This window comes from Meles meles, chromosome 20 (assembly GCF_922984935.1).
Source record: "Meles meles chromosome 20, mMelMel3.1 paternal haplotype, whole genome shotgun sequence".
In the NCBI taxonomy this organism is placed as follows: domain Eukaryota; kingdom Metazoa; phylum Chordata; class Mammalia; order Carnivora; family Mustelidae; genus Meles; species Meles meles.
This window is the reverse complement of record NC_060085.1, coordinates 17,371,813-17,392,382: the sequence shown is the minus strand read 5'-3', so window position 1 is coordinate 17,392,382 and position 20,570 is coordinate 17,371,813. Positions and strand designations below refer to the sequence as shown.

At 43.1% G+C, this 20,570-nt stretch overlaps 1 protein-coding gene across 4 annotated transcripts in view; it reads left to right on the top strand.

Moving 5' to 3' along the window:
• Positions 1-17,850, top strand: part of KIF9 (kinesin family member 9) — a 59,782-nt gene extending 41,932 nt beyond the window's left edge. For 2 of the 4 annotated variants that reach the window (XM_045990165.1, XM_045990164.1), the window contains one exon: positions 16,535-17,850. In XM_045990165.1, coding sequence (XP_045846121.1) covers positions 16,535-16,663 — 129 coding nt within the window. In that variant the 3' untranslated portion in view covers positions 16,664-17,850. Of the gene's footprint in view, positions 1-7,390; positions 10,031-16,534 lie in introns of those variants that run through there. The other 2 variants (XM_045990167.1, XM_045990166.1) reach the window with 2 other exon arrangements.
• Positions 17,851-20,570: the final 2,720 nt, after the last annotated feature.

Here is a 20,570-nt window from a genome sequence, read left to right as displayed (position 1 = left end):
GTGCTGTATCTTGTCTTTCCCACTGAATAGTGTATCCTGAAGACCATTCCATGTCAACCCATAGTTGCTTTTGTTTTCTTTTCTTTTTTTCTTCTTAAAGCTGTATTAGTACTCCATTGCAAGGAGGTATCAAAAGGTACTTAATCCACCTCATACTGAGGAACATTTGGGTGGTTCCATTGCTTTACAATACGGATACTGTGACAATCTCATACAAATGCGCATTCACATATGAGTGAATATATGTGAAAGTTCAGTTTTTATAGAAGTGAATTTCTTGGTCACAAGGACGTGTGTGCTTTAGTGGGTGGTGCCAGATCCCTTGCCTGGAGCTGGATCCGTCTGTACATCCACAGCCTCACCTCAAGATGTGTTATCCTGCTTTTTTTTCCCCAATCTGAAAGGTGAAAAAAGGTCTTGCAGGGGAGCTTTAATTTGCATTTCTGTTACTATGAATGAAGTTGGGCTTCTCCTATGTTTCAGTGCCATTTTAATTTCTTTTCCTGTAAATTGCCTATTCCCGTTTTTGCCTATATTTTCTATTGTTTTCTGGTCTTTATTCTTATTAACTTACAGGAAGTCTTGATATACTGGGGAGATTGGCTCTTCATGATGAGTTGCAAATATTTTCCCCTGTTTGTCCTTTGTCTTTTGTGTTTACCTCTGGTTTTTTGTAATTATTCTGTTGGATTTTTAAAAGATTTTATTTATCATTTGAGAGAGAGAGAGAGAGAGAGAGCGCGTGTGCGCACATGAGCAGGGGGAGGGGCAGGCAGAGGGAGAGGGGGGAGAAGCAGACTCCCCGCTGAGCAGGGAGCCCAAAACGGGGCTCGATCCTAGGACCCTGAGATCCTGACCTAAGTTGAAATCACGATTTGGACACTTAAACTTCTGAGCACCCAGGTGCCCCAAGATTGTGCATTTCTAATTAGGCTCAGATGATGGTCATGCTGCCATCCAGGACCACACTTTGAGTGGCCCTCCAGGCCTCCAGGCCTTTCTCTCTCCAGACCTGGCCTTAGCTTCTCCCTGAGGTCTATTCCTTCCTCTATCTGTTCTACTCCCTTCACTTTCATTTTCTTGCCCCAGTCTTTGCCCCGTCATGCTTCCATTTTCTAGGACTTCCCAGCTCCAATGCCCCATATCCCCTGACTGCTTATTCTGTGTCTCTCCAGAGGAAAGCCTAGTTGACTCTTCTTGGGTTAAGTGTATATTCCTTGTTCAGTTAGCAGCGGCATGGAGAGACACCTGCCCACCCCAGCTGCCTGGCCCCAGTCCTTCAGCGGGAGGGAGGATGGCTTTATCAGGCTGCCAATTAGCCTTACCCTGTGAGCATCAAGCCTTAGTAACCCCGGTGGCTGGAGGGAGGCCCATATCAGTGGGCAGGGCCCTGTCTCTCTGGAAAGTTTGCTGGAACCCAATCACTTGGCTGGGGAAGGCAACCCTGGCCATGCTGCTCCCATGGACCCCACTGGCTGACTCCAAAAAGCTTGCTCAGGGTTGTCCATGAAAATCTCTCTGTGGGAAGACGGGGCTCTCCCAGGGCATTGGGGAAAGAATGGAGTAGGGGCAAGTGGGCCTACATAGCCCACCCTCAGAAATCATTTGACTGTGACCGCCATGTAGGGGCTTCCTTCTCTGGCTACAAAGAGACCTGCCCCTGCTGGGCTCGGTGGAGGGGGCACATGGTAAAAAGCAGGGGTCCAGCTTTATTTTTTCACAGACAGATAGCCAGTTTTCCCAGTGCCAGTTGTTGAAAAGAATGATTCTTTATTGAATGATCTTGTTACCCTTGTTGAAATTCAATTAACCATATGTGTGAGGGTTTCATATTTGGACTCTCAATTCTAGTCCACTGATCTGGAAGTCTCTCTTTATGCCAGTACTGTAATGTCTTGGTTACTATAGACTTGTGGTTAGTTTTGAAATTACAAAGTATGACTCTTCCATCTTTGTTCTTCTTTTTCAAGATTGTTTTGACTATTTTGGGTTCTATTTCCATACAGATTTGCAGACCAGCTTGTCAGTTTATGCAGAGAAGTCAGCTGGGACAGGGGTTGTGTTGAATCTCCAGATTGATTCGGAGAATAGTGCCATCTTAACAATATTAAGTCTTCAAATCTATGAACATAGGCTATCTTTCTATTTATTTAGGTGTTTAATTTCTTTCAGTGGAGTTTGGTACTTTTCAGAGTATAAGTTTTGTCTTTAAAAAAGTTTATTCCTAAGTATTTTATTATTTTTGATGCTATTATGAATGGAATTATATTTTCAATTTCATTCTTAGATTGCTGTTCATTGTATGTATAGAAATATAGTTGATTTTTGTGTAACAATGTGGTATTCCATCACCTTGCTAAATTCATTTATTAATTCTAATAGCTTCTTAGTGGATTCCTTAGGACTTTATACATACCAGATCATGTCATCTACAAATACAGATAGTTTTACTTCTTTCTTTTCAATCTGATGCGTTTTATAACTTTTACTTGCCTAATTTGCATGGCTAGAACCTCTAGTACAAGGCTGAAATAAGAGGTGAACGTTCCCATCTTTGTCTTATTCCTGACCTGAGGCGGGGTAGATATTCATTCTTTCACTCTTAAGTATGATGTTAGCTGTGGGGTTTTCCTAGGGGGAAAAAAAAAAGAGAGAGAGAGAGCCTTAGAGTAGAACTTCTCACTCAACTGCACATGAATCACCAGGCTGTTAGAATACAGAGTCTGATATGTCAGCCCTGGAGTGGAGCCTGAGATTCTGCATTTCTGATAAACTCCCAGATGGTGCCTATGGGGCTAGGCCAGGGAACCCCCCTTGAATAGTACACTTTGAAGTTCATTATTAGGGGGCCTGGCTGGCTCAGAAGAGCATGAAACTCTTGATCTCGGGGTTGTGAGTTTGAGCCCTGCAGAGGGTATAGAGATTAAATTAAAAAAAAAAAAAAAAAAACTTAAAAAAAATGAAGTCCCTTCATAGAACCTTTCTTTCATCAGGATGAGAAAGTTCTCTTCTGTACCTAGTTCACTGAGTGTTTTTATCAGGAAGGGATGTTGGAGACTTATCCTTTTGAATATTGTCTTTTTATTTTTACTCTCTCTACTAGGGTTCTGATTAGATACCTATTAGACTTTTTCATTATGTCCTCTGTATCTGTTGAAATCAGTCATTTCTTCCAGTTCCCTGTCTCTGTACTATAATATGGGTAATTTCTTTACATCCCTGTTTCAGCTTATTAATGCCTTCTTCAGCTATGTCTAATCAGCCATGTCTAAAAATTCTCTTTGGTTCTTGAAATTTACGTGGTCATTTTTTATAAACTCTTATTTTGTGCTTTTTTTAAAAAAGTAACTGAGATATAATTTACATGTCATACAATTCACCCATTTAAAGTGTACAACTCCGTGATTTTTCATATATCCATAGTTAAGTGCAACCATAAATGCACAGTTAATTTTAGAACATTTTATTCTGTTTCTTTTTTTTTACTCCTAAAGATTTCAGTGGTTTGTTTTTGTTTTTGTTTTTTTAGATTTTATTTATTTGTCAGAGAGAGAGAGATAGAGAGAGCATACACAAGCTGGCAAAGAGGCAGGCAGAGGCTGAGAGAGAAGCAGGCTCCCGGAGGAGCAAGGAGCCCGATGCAGGACTCATCCCAAGACCTTGAGATCATGGCCTGAGCCGAAGGCAGGGGTTTAACCAACTGAGCCACCCAGGCATCCCCAGTGTTTTTTTTTTTTTTTTAAGAACAAGTACATTCTCTTACATAATCTTAATAATTGAAATCAGGAAAATTAACAATGATGCAACATTATTTAATACAAAAGCTGTATTTCAGCTTTTGGCAGTTGTCCGAATGATGTTCTTTATAATTATTCTCCCTTCCTGCCCTGTTCAGGATCCAGTCTAGGATTGTGCATTACATTTAGTTGCCATGGCTCCTTTAATCTAGAACAATTCCTCAGTCTTTCCTTGTGTTTCATGTTTTGAAGAGTCCAGGCCAGTTTTTTTAGTTGAATGTCCCTCAGTTTAGGTTTGTGTGATATTTTCTCATGATTTCAATTCAAGTTGTGCAGTTTGGGCAGGAAGACCCAGAAATGATGTTATGGCCCATCATTCTTAATGGCCCATCGTATCAGGAGGTGCCTCAATCAGCTTGGGATGCTATAACAAAACACCATAGGCTGGGGTCTTAAACAACAGACATTTCTTTCTCATTGTTCTAGAGGCTAGGAAGTCCAAGATCAAGGTACTGGCAGATTTCCTTCTTAGTGAAGGCCTTCTTCCTGACTCATAAACAGCCATCTTTTTTTGCCGTGTGCTCACATAGCTTTCGTAGGCCTGTGTTTGTGGAGAGAGAGAGAGCTATTTCTCTCTCTGTTCCTCTTTTTATAAGCACACTAAACCATCATGAGGAGCTCCACCCTCATGACTTCGTCTAAATCTCATTACCTCCCCAAAGTTCCCCACCTCTTAATACCATCACAGTGGTGATTAAGGCTTCAACAAATGTGTTCTGAGGGAATATAAACAGTCTGTAACAGGAGGCACAAGATGTTGCTGTGTCCCATTATTGGTGAGGTTAATATTGATCAGTAGGTTACAGTCACCCTGTACGTTGAATAAGAGGACCAAAAGGTCTTTGGGTTTGGCTTCTAGAATTTTATTCCTTATTGTAAATTGTTGTAGACTTGTTTTGACTGGCATAAATTATTTCAAGATCATCGAAAAGACGAACCAAAGTGATTCGCGTGGTTGCCACCATGAACTTCTCCCTTGATATTCCAGACAAATCTTGCATTTTCTTGAATTACTTCCAAAGTCTCAGATAAACATTTAAATTCTAAATCATTCAGCAGAGGAATCCTGAATTTCTGTGGCCAGTGTTATATTCTCCCATCCTCCCCGAATCTCTAGAACTCTCTGCATTGGACGTTTCTTCTGTTGAAGACATGCACACCCACGCACACGCTTTATACGCACATGTTGACCTTGAGCCATTCCATCTCACATTTATTTAAACCTTGTCCCATGTATTTTTACGCATCCAACAGACAGGATCAGATTTGTCAAGGTCAAAACGTTTTCCATTTTGCGGAATTTCTCTCTTGGTGGCTTTTATTCGTGTGTGTGTGTGTGTGTGTGTGTGTGTGTGTGTGTGTGTGTTTAAATCTTAAGTTCCTAGTTGATTGGCCTGCAGCTGTGGGAGTCTGGAGGGCATTAGTGCATTCCCTCCCCCACCCCACACAGTGTTTGTACTTGATTCTGCAGTTAGCCTTGGGGCATTGCCAATGCAGGACCATTTTAACCTCCTCCAAAAATTCCAATGTGAGGGGCGCCTGGCTGGCTCAGTGGGTAGAGTGCGCAACTCTTGATCTTGGGGTCATGAGTTCGAGCCCCATGTGTGGTGTAAAGTTTACTTAAAAAAAAATCACAGCTTGAGAAGGGATTAATATCCAGAATATATAGAGAAATTTAAAGCTCAAAAATGGGCAAAGGATAGATATAGCTGGAAAGAAAATATACAGATGGAGAGTACGCACATGAAAAGATAGACGCTCAAGGTCACCACTCATTAGGGAAAGGTGAATCAAAGCTACAGGATAACCACCTCGTACCTGTGAGGATGGCCACTATCCGAAAGTCAGAGAATAACAAGTTTGGTGAGGACGTGGAGACATTGGAGCCCTAGTGAGCATGCTATGGGAATGTAGTGGTACAGCCATTAAGTGAAACACGCCAGTCACCAAAAGGCAAATGCTACAGGATTCCACTCACATGAGGTACTTTGAGTCGCCAAAACCAGAGACAGGAAAGAGAACAGTGGTTGCCAAGGGCTGGGGGAGGTAGGGAATGGGGAGTTCGTGCTTAATGGGTTTGAAGTTTCAGTGTTGCAAGAGGAAAAGAGTCGGGGATGGATGGTGGGGACGGTTGCATATTAGGAATGTATTTAACACCCCTAAGCTGTACACTTAAAAGGTTAAGACGGTATGTTTTATGTAATGTGTCTTTTGCCACAATAAAAACACCGGGGCGAACAAGAGAATTTCAGTTTAACATAGGAGCTGGGGAGGGGGTCTGGACTCATACCCATATTTCCAGGTGGGTTTTGCATTCGCTTGTTTACTGCCCAGTGTTTCTGTATCCGCACACTTCCCCTCCCCTGCTTTCTGAGAGCCCAGCAGTGAATTTGTGAACATTTAATTGCTTTGTGGAGGTATATGTGCCCATGCCTCTGGAGATAGAAACCTCTTGTTTTCTTTTTGAACCTAATTCTTGCCAGAAACTTTCAAGTGGGCCCTTGGAACATGCATGTTTCTTTTTAAACCTGCCTGCCACATGATTTTTGGGGGCATTTGGGTGGCTCAGTCAGTTAAGCATCTGCCTTCGGCTCAGGTCATGATCCCGGGGTCCTAGGTTGGAGCACTGCGTGGGGCATCCTGCTCAGTGGAGGCTGCTTTTCCCTCTTCTCCTGCCCCTCTCCCCATACCTCTCGTTCTCTCTCTTCTCTCTCAAATAATATATTTTTTAAAGATTTTATTTATGGGGCTCCTGGGTGGCTCAGTGGGTTGAGCCTCTGCCTTCGGCTCAGGTCATGATCTCAGGGTCCTGGGATCGAGCCCTGCATCGGACTCTCTGCTCAGCGGAGAACCCGCTTCCTCCTCCCTCTCTCTGCCTGCCTCGCTGCCTACTTGTGATCTCTGTCTATCAAATAAGTAAATAAAATCTTTAAAAAAAAAGATTTTATTTACTTATTTGACAGACAGAGATCACAAGTGGGCAGAAAGGCAGGCGAAGAGGGGGAAGCAGGCTCCCCACTGAGCAGGGAGCCCGATGTGGGGCTTGATCCCAGGACCCTGGGATCATGACCTGAGCCGAAGGCAGAGGCTTTGACCCACTGAGCCACCCAGGCGCCCCTCAAGTAATATTTAAAAATAAAAAAATAAAAAACACGCCTGCCACACCATTTTTTAAAAAAGATTTTATTTATTTCTTTGACCGAGAGAGAAAGAGGGAGAGAAAGCACAGCAGGGAGAGTGGCAGGCACAGGGAGAGGGAGAAACAGGCTTCCTATTGAGCAGGGACCCCTATGTGGGATTCAATCCCAGGACCCTGGGATCATGACCTGAGCCAAAGGCAGAGGCTTAACTGACTGAGCCACCCAGGTGCCCCCCACCACACCATTTTAAAACGGTTTTACATACTTTCTTTAGGACAAAAGAACGAGAGGGGATGAATGGAACATATTTCTCACAGAATTGGGGCTGGTCAGAGGGCATCCTTGTTCCCAGACTGTGATGCTTGCAGAAAGAATGAGGGCGTGGCATGGCTTCGGAGTCTTAAGTCCATGCCTCCTAATCAATTCTCGTTCTTTCCTCTTCTCTGCGTCCAGCGCAATTACTTGAAAACCATGATGGGCCTCCAGCAGGCACACAGGAAATAGGGACTCATCGCCAGTGCCTTAAAGGACGAGACTCCTGGGAACTCCCACCTGCTCTCATGGCGCTGCTGACCCACCTGCCCAGAGCTCCAAACGCTCTGCTCCGAGGCTGGGGCCCCGCGCAGAGAACTCGAGATAGCCTGCCTCCCAATGGGAACACCCTTCACCGGACACCCTTGTCATCCTCACAGAATGCTTGGGGTTTCAGCTCACTGTCTTGTATGCAGGGACAGGATAAAATCATTTTCTAGTCTGGACTTCTGATGCTCACTCAAAAACCTGCTTTTATTTTCTGTCCAGGAGGATATCTTCCCTGTGTACCGGTGGGGTCAGAACTGAGTCTCCAGGAAGAAGGCGAAAAAGTAGCAGCCGTCCTCCTCCTGGCACGGCTTTGTCCCACGGGCCAGCGCCTTTCCCTCCCTGGATGGATGTCCTGGGGGTGTGCTGGCTGTAAGGAGCCCCGGTTCTCACAGCTCCTTCAGGCTGTAGGTTCCCTGAGCCAGTGAAGGCAGGAGGCCCTCCTTCCTCAGCTACCATAAGAGGAATGGGTCTAAGTGGAAATGGCTGAAGGGCAGATTTTCATCTCACAGAAGAAGAGGCTTAAAATGAGAGCCGTCTTACCATGACATTGGCAGCAAGAGCCCCACAGTAGGAGGCTCTCTGGCAAGGAGGTTACAGACTGTGCACTGCATAGAAGGTTGAACTGAATGGTGCTGGTCCAAAGACCCCGTGACTCTGACTTCAGCCTGAATGGATGGGGGTTTGTAGAAGAGAGAAAGTAGAAAGGCATCCTTGAGGTCAGCCCCTTTCTCTTTCACTGACTGATACACAATGATCCTAAAAGCTTTCAGAGACCCCTACTACGCCAAGGCTTCACAGAGCAGTCCCCTGACTTCATCCCCCTGGATGACACACATGGGAACTGTCACTGACCAGCACTAATGGTGTGCACTTAGCCCTGTTGGTCTGTCCTCATGTTTCCTTCGATTGTGGCCAAATAGACAAGTCTGCCCAGGCTCTGCCTACCCTCCCAGCTAGTGGAGGCCTTAGGCAGAGAGTTCTGATTCTTTTCTTTCCTTTGGCAAGTCCTGTCCAACCAGGACTTGTTGGGGGTTCCCATGTCTCTGGAGCATCTCAGGAAATAGGACACGACGACGAGGTTACATCGTCTTGTTGGGGCCACCGGAAGCAACTGTTTGTGGCATGACCAGTCCCCCTTCCCCTCATTCCCTGCCAAAGGCCGGAATGGCACGGTCCTGCTGGACATCACTCCACAGGATTCCTAGATGGACAGTCTTGGGTCCTCTGTCATGGCAGTTGGGCACATTTGTCTTTAGCTCATTTGTTACCTTATAGGCCTCTTTGGCACAACCTGAAACAGGTAGTCATGAGCATAGGCAGAGCCACAGGAATAAGCCAGGACGGCGCTTGGTAGATCACCCTTCACTCGAACTCCTCACAGGAGCAGATGCTTCCAACATGAGTGGGAGCTAGGGGGCATCATGTCCACTCAAATGGGCTTGTTCTAGAAAAGAGTTCCTGAGGAGCTAATCTGACCACGAAAATCACCCCTGAGGGGCTTTCCAATTCCATCATGTGACAGATAAGATAACCTGACAATACTCTTGCTACAAACAAATGCTGGCTCAAGTAGAAGTTTTTATTTTTTATTATTTGTTAAAGATTTTATTTATTTGACAGAGAGCACAAGCACGGGGAGCGGCATAGGGAGAGGGAGAAGCAGGCTTGGGGAGTCTGATGTGGGGCTCGATTCCAGGACCCTGGGCTCATGACCTGAGCCAAAGGCAGTTGCTTAATGACTGAGCCACCCAGGCACCCTGATCACAGATTTTTTAAAAAGCAGAACGTCTAGGGGTGAAAAAATGGTCTAAAAGTTAAAAATGACAGACTAGAAACAGCAAAAGAGAGAATCAATGACCTGGATGTTGGATCTGAAGAAGTTGCTTGGAATAGAGCATAGAGGTATAGCGAAATAGAAAACTCAAAAGTGTGGCTGAGAAACATGGTGGACAGAATGAGAAGCACCAGGATACATGTAATCACAGATCTAGAGGCGATCCCAGGGACATCACGGTTGTGTGTGCTCATCCAGTGTCCTGGCTTTAAGTGTCTGTTTATATGCCAATTGTCAATTGTACACATCTAGCCTAGGCTGCTCTCCTGAACTCCAAACCTGTAACAGCCACAGCTCACTTGGCATCTCCGTTTGAATGTCTATTAAGGCATCTACAAATCAGGGGCACCCGGGTGGCTCAGTTGGTTAAGTGTCTGCCTTCAGCTCTGGTCATGTTCTCAGGGTCTTGGGATCAAGTCCCTGCTATGCAGGGAGTCTGCTTCTCCCTCTCTCTCTGACCCTCCTCCCTGCTTGTGTTCTCTCTCATTCTCTGTCTCAAATAAAATCTTAAAAAAAAAAAAAAAGACATATACAAATCAGCGTGTTTAAAACTAAATGTCTAATTGTCCTCCAAATATACCCCACCACAATCTCCTTTATCTCAGCCCAATTGCTCAGACTAAATCCTTAATTTTTATACTAAACTCCTCTTTTCCTCTCACACCCCACGTCAAATCTGTCAAGAAATTCAGTGGACTCACATCGGGCTCTCTGCTCGGCAGGGAGCCTGCTTCCTCCTCTCTCTCTGCCTGCCTCTCTGCCTGCTTGTGATCTCTCTCTGTCAAATAAATAAATATTTAAAAAAAAAAAAAAAAAAAGAAATTCAGTGGACTTTACCCTTCTGCTGCATTAAAAATCTGACCTCCTCCCTGCTTCTATGGCCCCGATTCCGATCTAAGCCACTGTTCTGTCTTGCCTGGGTATCTCAGCAACTTCCCATGTTCTTGCTTCCTCCCCTTGTTTTCTATAGTCCATTTCCAGAACAGCTGCCTGGTTGATCCTTTTGAAATCTAAGACCACATCAGACGTCTTTGCAGACTTCAGATGGTTCCTGTTTCTCTCAGAGTGAAACCCAGTTCCTTAAAACGGCTCGAAGGCCCTACATTATCTTGCCTCCTGTGACTTTACTCTCTTCTCTCTCCTGCCCCCTTGCTCACTCTGCTCCAGCCATGTGGTCCTCCCTGTTCTTCAGACATGCCAGGCAGCTCCTGCCTCAGGACCTTTGTACCGGATGTTTCTTCTGCCTGAAATCTTAGATGTCCACGTGGCTCACTCTTGACTTCCTCCAAGTCTGCTTAAATGTCACCCTCTGTAGCAGATACTGTCATCCCTTGATCACTGACCCTTGCACTTGCCATTCCTGCTAGTGGGTTCCTACTGAAAGCATCTGCAACTTTCTATATAAAGGCTTTCTCAACCGTAGGGATGTATTTGCTGCAAAGGAGGCCCAAATGCCAGGGAGTTAACATGGAGGAGCAACCCTCAGCCATTGAGTTGGCAGATGAGTATACTAACGTCTCCCCTGGATGGGACATTTCTGAGGCATGCTTGCTATTTCCTGGGACTTCCCAATAAAAGTACAAATGCACACACAGATGAATGGAACCAAAGGAAAAAAAGATGGTTGATATATTTAGTGGAATTATCAGTGAAATAATATCGCAAAATATTTAAAGTAGCTAATGATATAATTTTTAATCATATATAACAGTATAATGAAAAGGCTAAGATTGGACCTATGTAACACCCAAGGTTTCTTTGGAGATTCAAGATAGGACAAAGAACTCAGGGTAGTCCTCCCCGTCCTTCATGATCTTTAATCTTGATCTTTAACACCTCTGTTACTGTTTCCTCTGGCATTGTAATGGAGGTTCCAATTACTTGCCGCCCCCGCCCCCCTCCCCCCGCCCCCCACCAGCTGGCCCCGGGGAGTCTCACTTTGCACTTGACTTGAGAGGGCTGCATTTTCCTGAGCCAATACAACAGAGTGGTAAGCACAGGCTTGGGGCCAAGACACATGAATTTAAATTGGGACTCCATATCTTAATGGCGTGGGACCTTGGTCAAGTTGTCCAATTTCTCAGCTTTTTTTCATGTGTAAAACAATGATTAATAACCCTGGGACTGTGTATGTCTAGTGCACAGCAGGGCCTCAACAAACTGAAACTGCCATGACATTAACAATAACAGTAATAAAGTGCCCAGCATTATGTCTGATAGACAGTAAACATACACATCCCTACCCCCAATGTTAGGCTCCCTTTCCACTCCTCAAAATGGATTTTGAATTTGAAAAGGCAGCATTCAGACAGGCATCATTGTTCCCTAATTAAGCCTGACTGTGATTTTTAAAGACCAAAAGCTGAAGTACAGAGAAGTAGCTGCTAAATATATACCCAGTGTCATCCTGGGCAGTGTTACTGGAGGTCAAGTGTCTTGGGTCAGCAAAGTAGTAGTCCCACTATATACCACATCCTCCAGGCTGCCTTGGAACTTCATGTTGGTGGCTGGAGGCAGAGTTTTCGCTGGACAGACTCCAGGGGAGGGGAGGGTGACAAGCATCATAGAGGCTCTGAAAAAACTGTCAAGCTGGGGTGCCTGGGTGGCTCAGTCAGCTAAGCGACAGCCTTCAGCTCCGGTCATGATCCCAAAGTCCTGGGATCGAGTCCTACATCAGGCTCCCTGCTCAGCAGGGGAGTCTGCTTCTCCCTCTGACCCTCCTCCCTCTCATGCTCTCTCTCTCTCTCAAATAAATATTAAAAACAAAAAAATAAAACCCCAAAACTGTCAAGCAAGGAATAGTCACAGAAATTAGAGACATTTAATCTGAGAAGTGAAGGTGGGGCAGATTTTCTGTCATTTCAGGAGGGAAAAACAGGATGAGTTTTCCAAACCTGGAATTGGATGGTCTTGGTGCAAATTGGGCCCCCGGTCCCTGGAGGATGCAAGCAGTGTCCCGGCAGCCCCAATCAAGGTCCATGTGAAAGAAATCCTCAAACCAGGAAGTGAGGACTTGGGAGGCCCTCAGATTCCTTCTAAATCTAAATTCTGTGATTCTATAAAAGCATCTGTAGAAAGTTATTTAATGTATCAATTGAAAATTACATCACATATGTAAGACATACTCATATTTGAGTAAAAAAGACTAAAACGTCAAAAGCTCAGTGGCTGTTTCTGGATGAAACAAGGATTTCCTTTCCTTTTGAATTTTTAGTTTATTAAATATTAATTGCTTTTATTAACAGAAATATCAAAATTAGAGAATACTTTAATAAGAAAAACAGTTTTCTGGTGAGCAGCTCAGCTCTCTGTTTGCAGAAATGTATCCGCAAATGCTGGCAGGGGGTCTTACGTATAGGGAAGGGGTTTACCTTGGGGCTGGCCATGATTGTGTGATTTGATGACTAAGTGGCAGGTTAAGAAATGGAAAAAGAGGGGCACCTGGGTGGCTCAGTGGATTAAGCCTCTGCCTTCAGCTCAGATCATGATCTCAGGGTCCTGGGATCGAGTCCCACATCGGGCTCTTTGCTCGGCAGGGAGCCTGCTTCCTCCTCTCTCTCTCTCTGCTTGCCTCTCTGCCTACTTGTGATCTCTGTCTGTCAAATAAATAAAATCTTAAAAAAAAAAAAAAGAAATGGAAAAAGAAAGAAGTGGATTTCTGGATGCAGGTGGGATTTTCCTGTTACAAGTTCCCTGAAGGAGAATCTTCTCTGTCCAGAAAAGCTGTACAAGGCATTATGAGGCTGGGGTTTTGCATGTGTGGAGCAGACAAGTGCTATTCTTAAACTGGGGGGGGTTGATGTGCTATGGGGCTCTGCCCTGGCCTTCTGCGGAAGGTGGGAAAGCTGAGGGAGCAACCCGGAAGGCTCCCAGAGAGGCTGAGAGGATAGAGAACACAGCCATAAATGGCGCCAGGTATATGAGAAAGGAACACAGGATCTGAGATCTCCCAAGTCCAGATGCCACTACTCAGGGTCCAGGACCTTGGGTATTCTTCTTTCTCTGAGTCTCAATCTCTGCATCTGTAAAATGGACGCAGCAGCTCTCACTGCCCTCTCCGCTACAGGGATGCTAAGAGAATCACAGGAGATAATGTCTACGAAGACCTTACAATGTCTAAAGCCTTCCATAAATATATTATTATTCCTGTTCTCTCAGGATGGCAGGAAGCTATATTAGGTAAGATCTCTTCTGTTGGGTTAGAGTCTTAGAAAAGAGTGGGAGTTTTGACACCCAGTAAGAGCATTAAAAATTCCCAGAGCTATAGAAAAACATGGTGTGGTGGTGGCGGTGGCGGCAGGGTCAGTGGTGTCCAAGTCCAAGATTTTTTACCTGAACCGTGAGTTTATTCAAACCGGACAAGAAACCAGGATCTCCTGAACACAGATGATGACTGGATGTTAGTGAGAACATCTAATGGTATTTAGGTGTTTCCAGCCCTTTAAGTCTTTTCATCTAAATTTTGTTACCATCTGTCCGAATATTCTAATATTAGTCGAGATGTATAATTAGCTCCTGAAACAAGCCTTGTGGTCTTCTGCCAATGCCACTTCCTTGAAAAGCTCTAGAGGCAGAAGATGGATTAGGAGCCCTTCCTTTGATGGTTGGCAGTCCGGGGATCCTGGGGGCCTGTGATTCTAGGTCAATCCCACACACACAATAAGTAAAGCAAACCAAGACTCCCAGGGCAAAAAAGATGCAGATTATTACCTTAAGCATTATTTTAAGATTGGACTCTAAAGTGAAAAAGAAAAAAGTGTTTGTACATGTAAAAAAAAAACAAACACAAAAATTAACCAATATGGAAAAAGAGAAGTGCATTTTTTTGAGTTCTGACACAGCTGTTCTTATTCCTGGCTGCATATTATAATCACCTAGGGTGTTTTTATAAAATCCTGAGGCCTAGGCCACATCCTAGACCAATTAAATCAGAGCCTCATATCTGGAGATCAGTAATCTTTAAAAGCTCCCCAGTGATTCTAAAGTGTAGAATGAGTTGAGACCGCCCGGGTAGGAGACCTGGACATTTATTTTTCACCTTTGGTATGCTCTTGTTTATCCAATACGGTGATAAATTGTTGATTAATCTTAATTAGCTATTATTTAATATCATATATTGTCTTAGAAACAAGCACAGAAGCTTCTCTGCTGATTAACTTACAATTCACAAATTTCCATAGTTTATAAAAGTCCAAGTACTCAAAGGCAATACCTTGGCAGTTTATGTTTTATCTGCTGCACAGGTGATTCTCATTTGTAGTCAAGATTGAGAGGCATTGTTGCAGGTGCGCCATAAACATTTAAATAGATGGGTGTGGATGAATGGATGGTTGTATGAATGGGTGGGTGGTTGGATGGGGATCCGGGGATTCTGGGTCTTGGCACTCCTGACATTTTAGGTCAGATGATTATTTGTTGGGAGTGATCCTGTGTGTTGTAGGATGTTTAGCAGCATCTCTGGCCTTTACTCACTAGATGCCAGAAGCATCCCCCCGGTTTTACAGCCAAAAATGTCTCCAGACATTTCCAAATGTTCTCTAGGGACAGAATCACCGTGGGTTAAGAATCATTGGAGTAGATCATTGGATGGACAGAGGGATGGACAGATGGAAGTATGGACAGCTGGTTGGAGAGGAGGATGGATTATATTCTCCTTTGGGCTAGCTGTAACATGTTAGTGATGTCCTCATTAATCAATGAGTTAAAAAAATCTTTGGCACTTGTTCATTTTATATCTGTATGATAACCTTGACTATATGATTATAACTTCTTTGAAAAATTCTCCTCTAACAACAGATAAATGGGCATTCTTTAGTGTTGGAGAGAGAATCAACTGGCTCATGTTTTCTGGAGGACTATTAGGCAGTTTCTCTCCAGAGCCTTAAAAATATACATATTGGCACATACTGCATGTATGCATTAGTACCTACACTTGGGATAAAAATATGGCTATACCTTAAAACTTAATTGTGGGGGCACCTGGGTAGCTCAATAGTTAAGCGTCTGCCTTCAGCTCAGGTCATGATCTCTGGGCCCTGGGATTGAGCCCCGCATCCAGCTCCCTGCTCAGCGGGGAGCCTGCTTCTCCCTCTCCCACTTTCCCTGCTTCTGTTACCTCTCTAGCTGTCTCTCTCTCTGTCAAATAAATAAATAAAATATTTAAAAAAAACAAAAAACATAATTGTGTGTCTAACAGAGTTATACCACAAATACCTTTTTCTCAAATGCAAATGTTAATTATTTAATTTTAAAATTATGATTTATTATAATTACATATTATATATTATAATGCATATAGTATTAAGATATAATTATAACACATGACATGTAATTATATATTATATAATTTAATTAACTGTACACATATTTTAATTATAACATATAATAATTATAACTTTTAGTAGCCAAGTTTGTAAAAATTTAACATTCTTATACTTACGGGCACCATAATTTCCAAGCACCTTATGGCGGCTCAACTGCTATGTGTACCTCCGAGATACTAAAAAGACATCCATGTTGTTCAAAAGGAACAACGGACACCCAAATGAAGTCACTTGTCCCCAACAGCAAACCAAGACCCAACTGCAGTTTCAGCCACTCCCAGAATGTGACCTTTAACCAGTCCATCTGGGAATACCTGGTCAGCACCAGTGAGGTCATCTTCATGAGAGACCCTCCTCCCCAAAGAAACCTTGTCTGAAACAAGCCACTCTTTGTTATAAACTCCCTTCCCAGCCCTTCTGTCAACAAAAGACTTCCATTTTGCATAGCTCCTTGGAGTTTCTTTCTACTTGCTGAATGCGCTGCTGCCTGATTCATGAATCAATGAATAAAGCCAATGAGATATTCAAATTTACTGAGCTGAGTTTTGGGTTTTTTGGCCTTCAACAAAGGTGAGCGGAGGAGCCAGATTTATTTCCATAGGTTCTACAGTAAAGGGTTTAATCAACAATGATGTCATCAAGTTACTCAAGTTTCCTTCCTCTCCAATAGTATTTGGGTAAAGATTTATCTCCTCTATAATTCCTGAACTTGAGGTTAAGGTGAGGATACAATTTCTTCGAAGCAAACACACAAACTGCAGAGTTCTGCTTTACTTGGAGAGGTCCCGTACTGAATGTTAGGTGCAACATTGCTACTTCTGCTTACGTTTTTGTTTTTGTTTTTGTTTTTTCTAATAGTTTCCCATTATACCATGCTTTGACCTTGGACCTCGAACTGTGGCTGTGGAGCAGTGTAAGTCGTTTTACAAAATTGTCCTTAAGTATCCGTGTGGCAGTCAGCCTCCACTGCATACACACCAATTCTAGCATCTTCCCTGGAGTGGGAATTTGGAGAATCTGTATAGCAGGTTTCACAGGAGACATACTAGCACTCTCAAGGTTACTTCAATTGAGTGTAGACTCTCCAAAAGACTGCCTGAAAGCTATTTGTCAAGTAGAGCTAAATTTATTAAACTTGCTGCATTAAGAATGCCAACTTGAGAAAGTCATAATAATTTCTCAGAAGGGGAAATTAAGAAGAGGATACTTCTAGGATGTTAGGGCCTAAACTGGATGATTTTAAGGAGGGACTTGCAAAGCAGGAAACTGATTGAGAGAATGCAGAGTTTATAACAACGATTTTGGATTGGTAGGCACAGTGGACAACAGACATTTTCTTAATATTTAAATTCCAGTTAATTAACATACTGTGTAATATATTAGTTTTAGGTGTAGAATTTAGTGATTCAACACTTCCATATATTACCCAGTGAGGCAACAGTCTTTAAGCAAGTCTTGATGACTTAGTTTCCGTAAGTAAGCTCTTTTTGTTAGTTCATAGTTTTCTGGGATCAAGTATTTCTTGGAGTAAATAGCTAAGCTATTTTTGCTTGTTCCCAATATTATTTAATATAAGGAGAGGAAAGTATGCTTGGTATTTTTTAACCTAGAGACAGGAAATTAAGTTGGTTTTAGTTCTCTTTATCAGGTTCCTGCAAACTACTTTCGTTGTAAGCAACCACTGATTGTTCATAAGTCTTATGCTGGTATTATTGTTAAAAAAACAGTGACAAGACGTCTTGCTGTACATTAACACCTAATGGCCGCCATTTCATCTTGCCTGAGCAACTTGTATAAGCGTGACAAGGCAGTTCCCAAATCTCTGACAGGTCAGGTAATGTCTCTGCCTGAAGAAAAATGGTGAAAGCAGCCCACTCTCTGCCTTTGACCAGTAATTCTGTTACAGCCTGATGCACTGAAGGGACAGTCTGAAAAATATCGGAAGGGTATGAACAAAACTTTGTATGATTCCAAAAACACTCATGGTCTTTACCATGATTTTCCATCCCATAAATATTACTTAGCCAGATTCACTCTGTTGTTAGACTTGGAAATCTCTTGTGACTGTATTAGTTTTCTATTGCTGCTATTATACATTGCCACAAATTTAGTAGCTTGAAACAATACAAATTTATTATTTGACAGTTTGAAGTTTGATATGGGGCTAAAATCAAGACGACAGGGAAGAACCCATTTCCTTGCCTTTTCCAGATTCTACAGGATGCCTATATTCCTTGGCTCATGGCTCTTTTAACCTTCAAAATAAAACTGCCAGTTATTTTACTGGCAAAAATGAGTTTAAGAAGAGCAGAAAATTTCAATCTGGCACAGGTAGGCTGCTGGGAAAACCCTAGGTAAGTCCTGCAGAGCAAAGGAGGGGTACGGTCTTTTAGAGGCAGAGGGAAGGGAGAAGTTGGGAAAGCTGTTTTAAACAGCCCACTGGACTAAACCAGGAGTCCAAAGTAATGCGGCTTTTCATTGGCTGAGCTGTGACACTTTCTCATTGGCTGGGCTGTTGCCAGGGGAGGAGGTAAGTCTTTCAGACTCCTGCTGCGGGAGTAAAGTAGTAGCTATACTAGTAGCTAGTATGTACTTGCAAGTGCATCTCTTCCTGTTGGGTCTGCAATGGACAATGAGGGACTCCTCATGAAAGCTGCTCCTGCTGGCCTCCTGACTCCCATTCTAAAGGAAGTTTACACTTCATTTTTACAGACCCCCTTCCATCCCCAAAGCCAACTCTCTGACAATTCTTCCATAGTCATGTCTCCTTCTGACCATCCTTTTCTTCTTCCACTTTTAATGACTGTTGTTATTACGCTGTCCCCATTAGGATAAACTAGGATAATTTATTTTTAAAACCAGTTGATTAGCAAACTTGGTTCTATCTGTAACCTTAATTCACCTCTGCCATGTAATTTACCATCTTCATAGGCTCCAGGTATTAGGACTTAGGATGTGGACATCTTTGGGAGAATGGGAGGAGAGGCATTATTCTACCCACCACAGTTATCACGTGAAGAAGGAGCGTGGCTAACTAGATGGACTTGCTGATGTCCAGCGCTACCATGTGATCACTGGTGACAAGGTCAGGGAAGGCAGAAGTGATTATGAGGTAGGCATTTTGCTATTTAGGTAAAGCCAAACTCAAATATCAGATTTTGGTAGGATGCCAAGACTGAGATTGAACTTCAGTACATTTCTAATACCCTTTGACCCAGCAATCCACTTCTAGAAATTTATCCTACCAAATTACTCATACAACTGTGCAAATGTATACAAACAACAATATTTACTGCCACACGATTCCCATGAGAGAGAAGTTACCGGCAATGAAGTGTCTGTCCATACAGGAAAGGTTCACGAAAAACAGGACACTGGAATACTTTGCAACTTACATAAAATGAGGTAAAATTACAGTGACTAAAAAGATGTTCGTGATGTGTTGTAGCTTTTTTAGAAGAGCAAGCTGTAGAATAAAAGGCATAGTGTGAAACCATTTTACCTTTTATAAACGTGTGTTTGCATGTGCATAAATGTGAATGAACATGCAGAGAAAAAGGCCTGGAAGGATATACACCTGTTAGCAGTATAAACTACGGTGTTGTCTAGATTTTTTATTATGAGCATGTATCACTTGTTTATCCCTTGACTCAGAAATTTTTTTTTTTAAAGAATTTATTTATTTGACAGAGAGAGATCACAAGTAGGCAGAGAGGCAGGCAAACAAAGAGTGAGGGGAAAGCAGGCTCCCGCTGAGCAAAGAACCCGCTGCGGGGCTCTATCCCAGGACCCTGAGATCATGACCCGAGCTGACAGCACAGGCCTAACCCACTGAGCCACCCAAGCGCCCGTTGACTCAGAAATTCTAATTCTAGGAATTTACTAACCAAAACATCATGGTGATGAAGAGAGACTTATCTGCAAAGGTACCAATGTTTAAGAGTGAACAATTGTGGGGCACCTGAGTGGCTCAGTCGGCTAAGCGTCTGCCTTCGGCCCAGGTCCTGATTCTAGGGTCCTGGGATCGAGCTCTACATAAGGCTCCCTGCTCAGTGAACAGCCTACTTCTCCCTCTCCCTCTGCTGCTCCCCCTGCTTGTGTTTCCTCTCTCGCTGTATCTCTCTCTCTGTCAAATAATAAATAATCTTTAAAAAAAAAAAGAGTGAACAATTGTTAGCACCCAAAATGAAGAGGGAATTGATTAAATGAGTTGTACATTTATACTCTGGAAGAGTACACAACCATTAAAAATAAGATAAACAATATGGTATTGAATGCAAATATTAAAAAACATATATAATGTGTTCCATTTCAAATACACATGCACATACAAATAAAAATATTATGCAAATATAATCAGTAGTTATTTCTGTAGGGTGGGGTAATGGGTGACTTTTACTTTCTTATGATTTTTTGGAAGAGAAGAAAAGGAAGGAAAAAAGTCCAAGGTAAGATTCTACTTCTACACTTTCCTCAGGGTTGATCATAAGAGGACAATATGCATGAAGGATGCAAGAGTTCTGGGTTTGGGTGAAATCCCAGAGAGGGCAGCTAGTCCTGGGCTCTCTAGAGCAGCCATTTAGAAAGTCCGAGCAGCACTCAGTAATCACGTTGGAAGTGTGGCGATGACTGGGCTAACAGTGGGATGGGGAGAACAGGCACAAATCCCACAGGCCCAGACACCAAAGTCTCCAGGCCAGAGCAGAAAAGCACCTCCTCCTAGGCTTTCCCTATGGGCTGAGCCGACCAAAAGGAAGCATCAGGACAATTTTAGGGTGTCATTATGTGGCTGGCAGGAGTATAACCAGGGGTCATAACGAAGGGTCATAACCAGTCTCAGACTAAGACTCCATTGTAAGAATCAGAATTTTTCTGTTGATTTTCATACTTTTTT